The sequence below is a fragment of the Terrapene carolina genome, unplaced genomic scaffold (genome assembly GCF_002925995.2).
Source record: "Terrapene carolina triunguis isolate 2854851 unplaced genomic scaffold, T_m_triunguis-2.0 Scaffold67, whole genome shotgun sequence".
In the NCBI taxonomy this organism is placed as follows: domain Eukaryota; kingdom Metazoa; phylum Chordata; order Testudines; family Emydidae; genus Terrapene; species Terrapene triunguis.
Window position 1 is genome coordinate 27,329,110 of NW_020664418.1, and position 15,737 is coordinate 27,344,846.

A 15,737-nucleotide genomic window follows, 5' to 3' on the forward strand; every position below is an offset into this window, starting at 1 on the left:
AGGGGGCTAGGGGTTGGGGGGTGCAGCCTCCCACCAGGCAGCACTTACCTCCGGCAGCTCCTGGTCGGCAGTGCAGCATGGCTGTTGCTAAGACAGGCTCCCTGCCTACCCCGGCCCCACGCCAATCCTGGAAGGGGCCAGTGCGTCCCCAGGGGGGGAGGCGGCACATGGCTCCGCACGCTGCCCCTCTCTGCAAGCACCGCCCCGCAGCTCCCATCGGCCTCAGCTCCCCGTTCCTGGTCAATGTTAGCTGCGGGGACGGTGCTTGCAGCCAGGAGCAGCATGCAGAGGGAGACCCCTGCCCCCTCTCTCCCCCCCGCCCGCAGGGCCATGATGGCCGCTTCTGGGAGCAGTGTGGGACTGGGGCAGGCAGGGAGCCTGTCTTAGCGGCAGCCCCACTGTGGCGCCAGAGATCGCGATCAACTGGGAGATCCTCTAGGATCAACCAGTCGATCGTGATCGACCAGTTGGTGACCATTGAGCTAGAATATGGCACACAGTCCACCAGCTCAATAGATGTGGGTGACTGTAGAAGGGAGACCGGTTTCAGAGTGGTAGCCATATTAGTCAGTATCAGCAAAAACAATGAGGAGTCTTTGTGGCACCTTATAGACCAACGCATTTATTTGGGCAAAAGCTTTTGTGGGCTAAAACCCACTTCATCAGATGCATGGAGTGGAAAATACAGTAGGAAAATATATATGTAGCAGTACATGAAAAGATGGGAGTTACCTTACCAAGTGGGGGGTCGAGACAATTTAATTAAAGTGGGCTATTATCAACAGGGTGAAAAATCACTTTTGTAGTGGTAATCAGGGTGGCTCATTTCAAACAGTTAACAAGAAGGTGTGAGTAACAGTAGGGGCAAATTAGCATGGATAAATTAGTTTTGTTTTTTTAGTTCTTGTAGTGACCCATCCACTCCCAGTCTTTATTCAGGCCTAATTTAATGGTGTCCAGTTTGTCAAACTGTTTGTAGGCCTGTCAGTCTGACATTGATTCCAGGCAAGATAATGGAGTGGCTGATGCAGGATTCTGTTAATCGAGCATTAAAGGAGGGCAGTATAATTAATGCCACTCAATAAGTGTTTATGGAAAATAGATCCTATCAAACTAACTGATACCTTGTTATGACATTTCAGGTTTGGTTGATAAAGGTAATAGTGATGCTGTAATATATTTAGACTTCTGTAAGGCACATTTTGATTTAAAAAAAAAAAAAAAAAAGCAGAGCTGTTCAAAATTAACAAGGCACATGTTAAATGGTGGCTAACTGATAGGTCTTAATATGTAATTGTAAACAGAAAATCATGGAAGAGGGGGTGTTAGTGGGGTCCCACAGGGATTGGTTCTTGACCCTACACTATTTAACGCTTTTATCAATGACCTGGAAGAAAACACAAAATAGCTGTTAAAGTTTGCGGATGACACAAATTGGAGTGGCGTAAATAATGAGGAGGAGAGGTCACTGATACAGAACAATCTGGATTGGTTGGTAAGCTTGGTACAAGCAAGCAAAATGCATTTTAATATGGCTAAATGTAAATGCATACATTTAGAAACCGTGAATATAGGCCATATTTACAGGATGGGGAACTATCCTGGGAAAGCACTCCAAAAAAGATTTGGGAGTCATGGTGGATAATCAGCTGAACACGAGCTCTCAGTGAGATACTGGTCAAAAGGGCTAATGGGATCCTTAGATGCATAAATGGGTATCTCGAGTATGAGGGGAGAGGTTATTTTATCTCTGTATTTGGCACTGGTGTGACAGCTACTGTAACACCGTGTTCCCAGTTTTAGTGGTCAACAATTCAGGAATGTTGATAAACTGGGGATGGTTTTCAAAAGAACCACAAGAGTTAAAGGATTAGAAAACATACCTAACAGAGCTCTGTCTGTTCAGTTTAACAAAGAAAAGATTAAGGGGTGACTTCATAACTGTCTATAATTACCTATATGGGGAACAAATATTGCATAATTTAGCAGATATGGGTATGGCTGGAGGTTGAAGCTAGGTAAATTTTGACTGGAAATAAGTTGTACATTTTTAACAGTGGAGGTAATTAATCATTGGAGCAATTTAGGATCATGATGGATTCTCTCACTGTAAATTGTTAAATCAAGATAGGATGTTTTTTAAAGTCTATGATCTCGTTCAAAAGGAATTACTTTGATTAAGTTCTTTGGACTGTGTTCTACAGGTGGTCAGACCAATTATCACAGTAGTCCCTTCTAGCCTTTAAATGAACAGGAGTTGTGAAGATTCTTACATTTCAACATTTTAAAAACTAATTAAGAATAATACTGACAACTGTTGGAGATTTTTTTTTTAACTTCAGCTCTTTTTTTTCCAGTGATCCTTATGTGAAAGTGACAGTGTATGAGCCTGTGAATGGAATCTTTACCAGTGTTCAAACAAAAACTATTAAAAAGGTTAGACTTACCTCTTCTTCCCTCCCCCCCTTATTTTATCAAGAATCCAGGCAGAAAGCTAAGATTGGAATAAGTAGGACTGCATTTCCCCCCTACCTCTTTGTGGGTAAGAGTTGGGGGAATCTAAGGAAGGGAACATTCTATAATTTACACTATTAGTTCTGCAGCTCAGCTGTGGCATTGCTGTGGAATTCTCATTTCAATATGTTTCTTAATGGAAGGGAATGGAAAAGGAGTGTGTAGTCTCAAAAGTAGGCCATTCATGGGGAGGCCTGGTGCCATCATGGGGCCTTCACCTTTTCTCTCCCTTCCTCCATCTCTAGCATAGCTCACTGAAGAGCCATGCTGCTATTGGTCCCTCTATGACACATAGAGGGGCAAGTAGAAGTTATTTTTTTTTTTAGCTCACTAACCTCAAAGCCACTAACATAGAAAATCAGTTGGATTTAGAGGGGAGCATGCAGCAGTCACTGTTCCCCAACTAAACATGCACTCCCTAACTGCCACAGTGGCATTCTTTCTGCGCCTTTTCCATGTGCACCGGCCAGAATATAGCAATATTTGTTTGAGTTGGCTCCCTTCTGCACTACACTGAAGGAGAGCATGAGGCCTGGTTTTTGGCCTATGACTTCTTGTATCTTAACTAGCAAAGTTTAAAAACTTATTTATGCTTAAGAGAGTGTCACATCAACTGAAATAGATGCAGATCTTCAAGCAAGGCAATAGTACAGAACACTATGTATAATCAAAATGTTGTCTCTTTATCTGTAGACCTTGAATCCAAAGTGGAATGAAGAGTTCTTGTTTAGAGTAAGTGTCTTTATTAGTTTGATTATATATTTTTACATTCTTTAATGTAATATGCAAGATATGTGCTACTAATATGCACTTAATACTACTAAAACAAATACTTACACAACTTGCTGTGTTGTACTGCAAAATACCATCTTGTAGCAAATTTTCTTTGTGGTTGGGTAGAAATTTACAGAATGAGAAAAATAGCTCATTTACCAGTTAGTCTGTTTCTGATGCATCTATTTGAGGTGGGCTATTAAGCACTGATTTTCAGTTGAAGAAATTTTAATATTCTGAAACACTGAATAGACTGCTCTTCCTAATTGTGTAGTTCTGCAGCTGCATTACTTTTGGTGGGGAATAGATCTAACGTTTAACTTTTTTCTTAAAGGGCTTATTAATCCTTTTTACATGCACCAAACCAACCTCTAGAGGGCATGCAACAACTTAAGCAGAAATTTTAACTCTCCTCCTAACTTGGACTCTAATTCAGGATTTAACAAGATAAATCTATTTCAAAGTAAATTAGATAATTCAAAGCAAAATATTGATAAGAGTTGCTTAAAGTCATATTAGTCATTTTTTTTATATTGATCTGGTAGCAGTGGTAACACCTGAAAAACATGGATAGATAAGCTTGATAACTGAGCCATCAGCTTTAAACAAAGTATGTAACTACTGAATTTGTGATCACTTGTATAGAGTTATATTGGTAAAGTTTCTAGAGGAAAAATGCAGAAAGATGTGCTTGCTGAGTATTGGGAGTGGGAAGTATTGGGTGAGTATTGGGAGTGGGGAGGAAGCAGAGAAACAGAAGTCATTGGGTCCTGTAGACCATAAGAAAAGGGTACTCAATCCATGTTTTGCACCATGCCATGCCTTTCCCCATCCTCTCTTCAGGATACCATTTCATGAGGCCATATGTAAGAAGGAAATTAAGAGACCCAAGACAGATATTGCAGAGTAAATAGCTAAAAATAAATACAAATAAGAGATTCTGTAAGTATTTCAGAAGGAAGCTTTTGAGGGAGCTGGTGGACCCACTGGACCACCAAAAGGTAAAAATCTGGGAAGATAAGGATATTGCTGAGAAACTGTTTTGAGGTGAGGTCTTCACTAGAGCAGGAGAGTTGTTGAGGTACTATTTGAGATTGATGTGTCAAAAGAAGAGGTGCTGGAACAAATTGATGACATAATAAGCATCATGCCATCTGGACCTTGTGACCTATCTCCAAGACTTCTGAAATAATTTAAGAATTAAATGGATTAGCTGTTTTGAAAAAATATGCAGCCTTGTTAGAACAGACTACTGTACTAGAGGATGGGAGGGTTACAACTGTAACACCTGTATCTTTGAAATAAAGTGCTTGGAATGATCTTGAGAGTTGAGACAAGTAAGCCTGCTCATGTACATGGTATATTGGTTGAAATGATAACTAAAATATAGAATGCATACAAGATCATTGTTTTCTAGGACTAAACTACAAAGGAAAAATTGGACATCACTAACCTTTTTTAGAATTGTTTAAAATGTCAAACTAGTGGATAAAGGACATTTATTTGGACCTGCAAAAGGCCTCTTGATGACCCTTGCAAGAGATTACTAAAGAAACTAAGTAGTCGTGGAGTGAGAAGTATATTAATAGTCAAGGGTCAGTAAATGGTTAAGACAGGAAACCATTGGAATAAATTATCAGTTTTCATCATGGCAAAATGTTAAAGTGGTGTGACAAGGCTCCATTTTAAGACTGGGTTTTCTATTTTGGAAAAGGGGAGAGCAGTTGGGAGATAACTTGCAGATAACACATCTGCTTGGGGTTAGTCAAGACTAAAGAAGAGTGGAGTTTTCAGAGATGTAAACAGGCGAGGTGAATTTCATGCTAAATGAAATTGTGTGCCTTCATGCACAGTAATGCACACTGGAAGAAGTAATTTAAATTACTTGTATATGTTACTGGATACTAAATTCAATTTGCCTAAGGAAGAAAGACCTGAGCATCACTGTGACTAGAACAATGAACACCTTTGTTCAATATGCAGCAGCAGTCAAAAAAGCAAATAGATGCATAAAGATCAGGGTGGAGAACAAAATGGAAATTTATAATGACCTTATAAATCAATGGTATGCCCTCACTTAGAATACTGTGAGTTCTGACTGCTGCATCTCAAAAACTTAGCAGAATTAGATGGAATTGAGAGGAATTAAAGAAATGAAAAACTCAGAGCTGAGATAATTAAGTTTGGACCCAAAAGCAGACACAATAATAAATGGGTAGAACAAAGGTAGACTAGGAACTTCTGGTCACCTTTTGCTATAACACAAGAACAAGGGTACATCGATTAAGTTGAAAGGTGGGAGATTCAAAACTAACTTTACAGTTTTTCTCACAATCTAAAATTCAACTGTAGAACTAATTGCCATAGAATATCAGAGGTCAAGAGCTTTGCAGGAGTTCCAAAAAACAATTGTAGTTTTAAATGTATAGCAAATATACAAGTTTATAGTATTAGAGATTTGACAGGGATTTACCCTTAAGCATCAGGATTTAGAAGCCAAATTTTAACTATTGGATGGTGGGGAATGGTTACAAGAAAACTTAACCTGCCCCCAAGTTATCTGGTAAGTACAGGGTTTCTTGCACCTTTCTCTGAAATACACGGTACTAGCCCCTGCTGGGGACAGGGCAGTAGATTAAATGGACTGCACTACTGATCCAGTATGGCAGTTTCATTATTACTTCTGTGCTGTTTCACCTGGATAATCAAAAGTACCTCTGCTTCAGTGTGGGGGAATGACCTAACTAGTTTGGGCACTCTGCAGCACCACGAGAGCTCCCAGAAAAGTCTAGCAGTAGTAATGGCCATCCTACCTTGATGACTGCCTGATAAGAGCCAATTCATAAAGGAGTGCATCTGCTTTATCCCCTGGTTAAAAAGTGAGACATGATGGAACCAGGGTTTGATCATAGCCCGAGCCTTGCCTCATCAGTTCCAGTACGCTGATTTACTGGATGTAGTAGTGGATTTTCAAGCCCTTGTGCCCAACCTACTAGATTTCTTTGTCTCAGAAGCAAGGTCAGGTTCTACCACTCAATTTGAGGTCCAGTCTGACAGCCTGGATGCTTGCTGGATGAATGTGTTCTTTATTGTTCTGCAAGAGAGTTCTTTGAATTTCTTCAGAGCAAGGATCTTCTGCAAGAAACTCATTCTGAAGTGGGGAAAGATGAAGAATTTCATCTTCACCAGTCTTCCATTCCATTTGTCCTGGACTATTGGATCTCCCCCTTATCTCTGAAAGTTTGTTTTTCTGTCATACATTGGTACATGACACTTGTATTCTTTCCTCCTACTTAAACGGCTTGGTTTATGTTTTACCTCCTGTTCAAGAGCAGTCTCCATCCTGGGACATGCTGCTTTTCAAACTGACATTACAAGGAAATTCTGGTAATAGCTCCATATATTGAAAAAGAGGGCATTCCTCGTCAAGGCCGGTGCAAGGAAGTTTCGCGCCCTAGGCGAAACTTCCACCTTGCGCCCCCAGCCCTGCGGCAGCTCTCCCCCCTCCCCCAGGGGAGCCATGCGGCAGCTCCCCACTCCAGTTCACCTCTGCTCTGCCTCCTCCCCAAGCATGCTGCCCCCGCTCTAATTCTCCTCCCCTCCCAGGCTTGCGGCGCCAAACAGCTGATTGGCGCCGCAAGCCTGGGAGGCAGGAGAAGTGGAGCGACCGCTGCGCTGGGAGAGGGAGTCTGAGCCACACGTGTCAGTGCGCCACCGGCAGCCCAGTGCAGGAATGCTGTAAAAAAAAAAAAATTGGTGGCGCCGCTTTTTGGCGCCCCCAAATCTTGGCGCCCCAGGCAACCGCCTCATTTGCCTTAATGGTAGCACCGGCCCTGTTCCTGGTGGTGAATCAACTAGGTGAGTTTACAAGATGGAGGAACTAATGGATGACCCACAGTGACACACTCTATGCTGTATCCTTATAGGGTAAGGATGATCCTTGACCCTATGTAAACTTCTCCCAAAAGTGGCTTCTAATTTTATTTAAATCAATCCTCTAACCTACGGTATTTTACCACAAGCCGTATTCACTACCTAGGGAGGTTATTTACCTCATGGGACTAAACCATTTTGAAAATCAGTGACCTTCATATGCTGCACTAAGGGTTGCTCATTTCTGCTCACTGTCAAAGTGGAGCTGACTCTCCATCACTGCTGTCGTTTAGCAAGGATCCAGATACAGTAATTTCTTACTTAAAGTCGTCCCGGTTAACGTCGTTTCGTTGTTACATTGCTGATCAATTAGGGAATATGCTCGTTTAAAGTTGTGCAATGCTCCCTTCTAACGTTGTTTGGCAGTCACCTGCTTTGTCTACTGCTTGCAGGAAGAGCAGCCTGCTGCAGCTAGCTGGTGGGGGCTTGGAACCAGGGTGGACCAGCAGCCCCCCTATCAGCTCCCTGCTCCCCTAAGTTCCCTGTGCTGCAGCCACCCAGTACGCTAGCAATTGCAGCTGTCCCTCCCCCCACTGCCATGTGCTGCTCCTGCCCTCTGCCTTGGAGCTGCTCCCTGAGACTCCTGCTTGCTGTGTGGGAGGGAGGGAAGGAAGGGGGGGGGCTAATGTCAGTGTCCCCCTTCCCCCTGCTCCAGCACCCCGCTTACCCCATCTTCCATAGAGCAGGGGGGACACACCAGGGCTCAGGATGAGGGAGCTTGCAGCAGCTGGTCTTGGGAAGCTGATCTAAATAACAAGGCAGTGTACTTAAAGGGGAAATGCGCATATCTCTCTCTCTCTCTCACACATACCCCCTCCCTCCATTCCTGCTGCCTTGTAGAGTGAGAGTTAACCCTTGAGGGTTCAGCCAATTGCTAGTTCATCATTTAGCAGTAAGGGAAATATCCCACCTTCTGACTCCTCCACCTCAACCAAGCTTCACAATCATCATCACTGTGTACCAGTATTAAATTGTTTGTTTAAAACTTACACTGTGTGTGTGTCCGGGGTCGGCAACCTTTCAGAAATGGTGCTCCGAGTCTTCATTTATTCACTCTAATTTAAGGTTTTGCGTGCCAGTAATACATTTTAACGTTTTTAGAAGGTCTCTTTCTATAAGTCTATAATATATAACTAAACTATTGTTGTATGTAAAGTAAATAAGGTTTTTAAAATGTTTAAGAAGTTTCATTTAAAATTAAATTAAAATGCAGAGCCCTCCGGACCGGTGGCCAGGACCTGGGCAGTGTGAGTGCCACTGAAAATCAGCTCGCGTGCCACCTTCGGCATGCATGCCACAGATTGCCTACCCCTAATATAGTCTTTTGTCAGGTGAAAAAAAATTTCCCTGGAACCTAACCCCCCACATTTACATTAATTCTTATGGGGAAATTGGACATCGTTTCGCTTAAAGTTGCATTTTTCAGGAACATAACTACAACGTTAAGTGAGGAGTTACTGTACCAAAAAGGAGATGAGCATGTTGTACCACCTCTGAGGCATCTTCTACTGCATGTCTTAAATATCTCCATAGAGAGAAAACGCTGCTCCCTGGATTTATGGCAATACCTTCATGCAGTATTATTTGCAGGATTTAGCTGCTATGTGATACAGCAGGTTAAGGAGAGCAGTCTTGTAATCTTTTTTTCAATTGTTTTTTATAATGAAAAATACAAAAGGGTTAATGACTGTATATGTTCCAAAAATTGTGCATGCTGCAGGATTTCCAATAGAATTCTGCAATTTTACAAGTTGTTAAAGCTGCAAGACCAGACAATACTACATGCACATAACACGATAGGATGGGAGTCACAGTAATAAAGTAAAGACCTAAATGAATAAGGAGAAGTAAAGAGAGGACAGGGAGAGAATGGATTAGATAGCATTCTTTGAGTATCTCAAGATTTGTTTTTTTTTTTTTTCACTGTGTGTAGAAACAGGATCCAAATATCTTCAAATTCATATAATTGCTCTCTACATCAATTGGCTATTCTTTCTTTGGCTGATTACTCATACAGTTCCAAATACCACTGTTCTGGGCACAAAGCTACTCTTCCACTTTGGTAAAATCACATGCTTGATTACCTTGTACAAGGGTGTTCATACAGATACCAGGGTGAGAGTACTCCTGGGTGGCAGGCTACTTTTTTCTGTTCAAAAACTTAAAGTTGTGACACTTCGATCAAATATGTTAGATTTCTTTGAGCACCTTGGTTCCTGCAGCATTTGTTTTGCTGTGGATGAAAGCAGGCAACCTTATGTGGAATAAAGTGAAGTGTAAAATATGCTTCATTCCTGTAAGAATTCATTTGCCTTTCTGAGTTGTATCACATCTCCACTCAAGCACTTCTTTCTGTTTTGACTTAGAACGTTGTAGTTTTTAGCAACAACTTGTCAAATAATTTCTTCAGACCAATGACTGTTCAGTCTCAAATATTATGTACTGAACTTAATTGTGTAGAACTGTCAATCATTTTCGTTAAATACAATAAAGAGAGGCATCAAGAACCAATGCCTGACTGAAGCCAGACAAAATGAAATTAGAAATTAGGCACAATTTTTAACCGTGATGAATAAACTGGAAAATTGGAACAAACTGCTAGGGGCAGTGTTTGATTCTCTATTCCTTGTCATCAAATCAAGACTGGATGTCTTTCTGGAGGATATTCTTTAGTGAAACACAAGTTATTGGGCTCAATACAAGAATAAAAGTGAAATATTTTGGCCTGTAATATACAGGAGGTCAGATTATTTGAGGCTCCCTTCTGGTTTTAAATTCTGTGAATCTATAAAGTACACAAGGTTTGTGTCAGCATTGATACTAATCGTATTAAAAGTTCAAATTAATTTAGAAATAATTAAACATTTTATAAAGAATTGTCCTTTTAGTGCCAGCTTTGTGTGACCCAACTACCGCTTCCTGTTTAAACTTAGAATATTTGCTTAGCAAAAACAAATACTGCAGCTTTCCAAATACCTTGACTAACTAATAACTGTTAATCTCTTCCTCTTTCCTAGGTTAATCCTCAGCAGCACAGGCTTCTTTTTGAAGTATTTGATGAAAACCGTTTGGTAGGTCATTGTATATTAGAATATTTCTGTTTTTGAAGACAAACATGAAATCAAGTTTAGATGGACATGTATTAAAAAAGCGGCTCCATAAGAAATTAATTTTGATAAACATGTCAAATTTAAGGCTAAATCTGACAGCTCATCTTTTCTTGTTTGAAGTCACTACTTTCTGTAATTCTTCTGTATTACAAATTTTGGAATCCAGTGTCTTAGATATAGTATCTTCTTGTTCAAAATGTTTTCATGGATTAGTCTTTCACCTGATTTCATTATCTTTATCGTTTGAGTGGTTGTAAATGTTATAGAAATTTAATTTTGGTTATGGTAACTCTCTTAAATGATCTAATACTTGTTTTACCACTACCAAAATTCCCGTAGTAAAGATAAAGGTTTCTCTGAGACCAGCGTGGATTGATTTAAATCAGTGATTAAAACCGCAATTTTTATCATAATTTAAATCAGCAAGGAGGAAACATTGATTTTTAAACTTATTTTGCAATTGTACCTTACCTAGAAGGTTCATTCCCATTCTTTGGTATGATGATTAAATATGTTGATGAAACCAAATATACCCTTCTAACTAAAGTTGGTGCTAGCTAGGAGGATACACTAGGTCTATACACATTTATTTATGAAATAAACGTTAACATACACTTATTCTAATTATTAATTTTAAAGTTTTTGTTGAAAAGGTAAATGATATTTCTTTACTAGATGCCTTTTTACTCTAGATTTGTGTCAACCTATGATTGGATGAAAACTGGAATTCAGTTAAAAATGTATAGAAAAAGTATTTAAAAATTGGTCTTTTTTTTTTTTTAAACAACACTACAGTAATTATACTGGATACAGAAGAGAAGAAAAATTATTCAAAATACATCTTACATTTTAAAAATGGACTTATTAAACAATGTATTAACTGTAGTTAATGAATTGACTTTTTCTGGTCACTATGGGCCAGATTTTCTACGGTACTTAGGCGCCGAAAGATGCACATAGGCTAGCCTTTTTAAGTGCCTAGTGGGATTTTCAAAAGCACCTATCTGCATCTTGAGGTGCCTAAATGTCTTTGAAAATCTGGCCCCATGTCCTTCAAGTTCTTAGAAGTAGTAGAGCTTAACCTCTCCCACCTGGTTTTAAGTTATAGATTGGCAGAAAAAACAAGCTTTCCTGCTTTTTCAACACGCAATCAGTTTCTTAACTTTGAATGAACTAGTACAAATGAAGGGAAATACTCTCTCTGCACCTACTATGTAAATTGAAACTAAAAATAATGGCAAAATCTTTTCTGCACAACCAAAACTGAAAGTTTGAATTGATATCAAAAGATAGAGGGTTTCCCCCATTTTGTATATATTTTAAAAAGAAGCACCCTTTAACTCAGCTCATTGATACAGCATATTTTTAAAATTATATTAATTTAAGCAAATTTTAAGGCTGAAATTTGAGGTTATAAAACAAGTTATAACTTGAAACAAATTTATTTTTAGAACTCTAAATTTGATGTTTGCTAATTTTAGTTAAATATTTCTGTAATGTTCTATAAAAAATAGTTTATCTACCCTCTTGGAGACTGGCCATCAAGAGCATCAACTGTTTCAGCAGCTTGGCAAATGAATCCCATAAAATGACACTTCAGGCCTTGTGCTTCAGCTTTCATTCAAACTAGAGTAGGAGTGCTCAAAAGGCACTAGGATTTGGCTGTTAACTAGGGGTACAATTTCTAAAAGCACCTATATCCCATTTTCAAAAGTTACTTAGGAGTCTAAATCACTTAAGTGCTTGTGAAAACTTTACCCTAATGAGAGTATTTAAAGGGGGGGAAACAGTATGAAAGTAAAAATCATGGTATAAAGATGGGCAGAGTGAGCTTTTGATGTTAATGAGGTGGAGAAAACAATCATAGGACTGGAAGTGACCTCGAGAGGTCATCTAGTCCAGACCCCTGCACTCATGGCAGGACTAAGTATTATCTAGACCATCCCTGGCAGGTTTTTGTCTAACTTGCTCTTAAAAATCTCCAATGATCAAGATTACACAGCCTCCCTAGGCAATTTATTCCAGTGCTTAACTACCCTGACAATTAGGAAGTCTTTCCTAATGTCCAACCTAAACCGCCCTTGCTGCAATTTAAGCCCATTGCTGGTTGTCCTATCTTCAGAGATTAACGAGAACAATTTATCTCCCTCATCCTTGTGACAACCTTTTATGTACTTGAAAACGGTTATGTCCCCTCTGTCTTCTCTTCTCCAGACTAAACAAACCCAATTTTTAGAATCTGCCCTCATAGGTCATGTTTTCTAGACTTTTAGTCATTTTTGTTGCTTTTCTCTGGACTTTCTCCCATTTGTCCACGTCTTTCCTGAAATGTGGTGCCCAGAATTGGACACAATATTCCAGTTGAGGTCTAATCAGTGTGGAGTAGAGTGGAAGAATTACTTCTCGTGTCTTGTTTACAACACTCCTGCTAATACATCCCAGAATGTTTGCTTTTTCCGCAACGGTGTTACACTGTTAACTTTATGTATCACTTATGATCTGCTATGACCCCCAGATCCCTTTTTGCAGTACTCCTTTGTAGGTTGTCATTTCCCATTTTGTATGTGTGCAGCTGATTGTTCCTTCCTAAGTGTAGTACTTTGCATTTGTCCTTTTGAATTTCATCCTATTTACTTCAGACCATTTCTCCAATTTGTCCAGATCATTTTGAATTTTAATCATATCCTCCAAAGCACTTGCACCCCCTACCAGATTGGGATTGTCTGCAAATTTGATAAGTGTACTCTCTATGATATTATCTAAATCAGAACAGAACCAGAACTGATCCCAGCGGGACCCCACTTGATATGCCCTTCCAGCATGACTAAGAACCACTGATAACTACTTTCTGGGAATGATTTTCCAACCAGTTATGCACCCATCTTACGGTAGCTCCATCTAGGTTGTATTTCCCTAGTTTATGAGGAGGTCACGCAAGACAGTATCAAAAGCCTTACTAAAGTCAAGATATACCACATCTACCACTTTTCCTCCCTGCCCCCATCCACAAGGCTTGTTACCCTGTCAAAGAAATCTGTCAGGTTTGTTTGACACAATTTTTTCTTGACAAATCCATGCTTAAAACTAAACGCAATATTTTATTACTCAGTCTACAGTGTAGTTCAAATAACAAGGTTGCCTTTTCTGGATCGCAGTGCCTTCTCTCATACTTCATAAAACTGAGACTATTGCTGAACACGTATATATTCTCTCAACTGCTACTGGGGTAATGCCGACAGACCCTGGCTGTCGGCGGGTGGGATCAAACCTCAGGCCTTTGAAGCTTAGTGCATGAGCCCCTACTGCATGAGCTAAAAGCCACATAGCTATTAGCTAAAGCTGTAGCAAACTCCTCAATCTCTAGATCAGGGATTCTCAAACTTGGGCTCATGACGTCTCAGGGGGTCGCAAGGTAGTTACATGGGGGTCGCAAGCTGTCAGCTCCCTGGGGCTGACAGCCCCAAGTCCCCATTAGATTACATTATTTCACCCATTTTTAATTTATAAGGGGGGTCACACTCATAGGCTTGCTGTGTGAAAGGGGTCCCCAATACAAAAAGTTTGAAAACCACTGCTCTAGATGGTCTAGGTGCCACTAGAGGGGGGCAGAGTTCCACACCAAGCTTGCCTGGGTTACATATTTCCCCTAACTGAGGAAGCACGTCCCAGACTTCAGAGACTTCCCGGTTGATATCCTGGATGAGACCCTGCTTGTAATGCTGGCAGGATTAAACCTGGGATCTCTGAAGCTTAGTGTATAAGGCTCTACTACATGAGCTAAAAGCCACATGGCTATTGGCTAACGCTGTAGCAGACTCCTCAATCTCTAGATGGACTAGATGCCACTGAAGGGGAACAGAGCACCACACCAAGCAGGCCTGGGTTACACTGGCAACAAGTTTCATAGATTATTTTTCAGTATGCACCTTCATCTGCCTAGGATTCCAATATTTCTTACAGAAAAGACAAAATTCTCTGCTAGCACCAGACTATGGGAATTCTTCATCACAAGAATGGCAGTTCAGGCTCCTACAACCTCTTGCCTTGTGAACTTCTTCGTGATCTTTAGAAAGCAAGCAGGGTAGAAATGCTCATGAGGTGGAGCAGTCTTAGGAGATTTGAGGAAGTAAATGAGGCTTATGTCTTCAAATCATTGCTAGAAGACAAGATTCTGTGTCAGGTCCAGCTGTACCCACTAGTAGGCTTCTTCTGTAGCTGAGTGGACTGACAGTGACAAGCTAAGATACCTACAGGTGGCCAGACACTACTGTTTTTGCTATCCATAACTGGATAAGTGTTAAACTATGAGATAAGTCTTGCTACTGCAATTCTTGTTCACAATCTGGATACTGGCTGGTAACAATGACTACTGCTTCCTGGTAGAACAATTTGATGTGGGAGAATTAGTGTGCTCTATACATGGTGTGCAAACCTATACAGCGAAGAAAGTAGCACTGAACCATAGTCATCACTGTTGCGAAAAAACTTTGAGATTATATTTGAATGGGATTGTTGCTGTATCTTGCCAACTCTTTCATCATCTCAATAATCCAGAGTTGTGCATAAAAAAAACATATCATTCTGTGGTCAACCAGGCCATAGTGGATCAGAAATCATTTCATTATCAAAAGTAACCAGGTAAGGTCATGATTCAAGAAACTTAACATCTAGTGTGAAAGGACACACTTAACTTAAATCCAGAACTACTACTTCCTGGCTAAAGCTCTGACTGCTTATCTCTTCTTTAGCATAGTAAAGAAGGAGAAATAATGTTTAAAATTATCTTTTTAGTGAATAATTCTGCTTTCTTGCTATTACTAAGTTTTATCAGGTAGTAACTTTCTATAGCAAACTTGGGTAACATGATACGTTTAATTTTGTTGTCCTTTGGACTAAACCAAGTCAGACTATTAAATTATAAAGTCACTTTGGTTCTAGTTTAAAAAAAAAATTTTTTTCTACCAAAACTTGAAACTCAAAGAAAATATATTGCTTAATGGTTATACATTACTTTTTGAACTTGTGACCAAAAAGGCTCTTTTTGGAGTTCAACAGTTGTTTCTCCAAGTGTAACTTTGATTAGTGATACTTGGTGAAATAGCTGAACTGTTTTACTTATTAGTCTTTTTGTGACTAAGCTATTTTATGTTGTTGATGCATTTCTAACCACAAATTTTGGGTAATCAGGTTAAATGAACCCTGGAGTAGTACACCTCTACCCCGATATAACATGAATTCGGATATAACACGGTAAAGCAGAGCTCCGGGGGGGGCGGGGCTGCGCGCTCCGGTGGATCAAAGCAAGTTCGATGTAACGCGGTTTCACCTATAACGTGGTAAGTTTTTTTTTTTTTTTGGCTCCCGAGGACAGCGTTATATCGGGGTAGAGGTGTATTAAAAAACAAA

General features: G+C 40.0%; 1 protein-coding gene across 2 annotated transcripts in view; it reads left to right on the forward strand.

Moving 5' to 3' along the window:
- NEDD4 (NEDD4 E3 ubiquitin protein ligase) overlaps window positions 1–15,737 on the forward strand; it is a 112,219-nt gene that overhangs the window by 22,476 nt on the left and 74,006 nt on the right. For both annotated transcript variants that reach the window (XM_026648276.1, XM_026648277.1), the window contains exons 3-5: window positions 2,358–2,436; window positions 3,208–3,246; window positions 10,239–10,292. In XM_026648276.1, coding sequence (XP_026504061.1) covers window positions 2,358–2,436; window positions 3,208–3,246; window positions 10,239–10,292 — 172 coding nt within the window. The remainder of the gene's footprint in view (window positions 1–2,357; window positions 2,437–3,207; window positions 3,247–10,238; window positions 10,293–15,737) is intronic.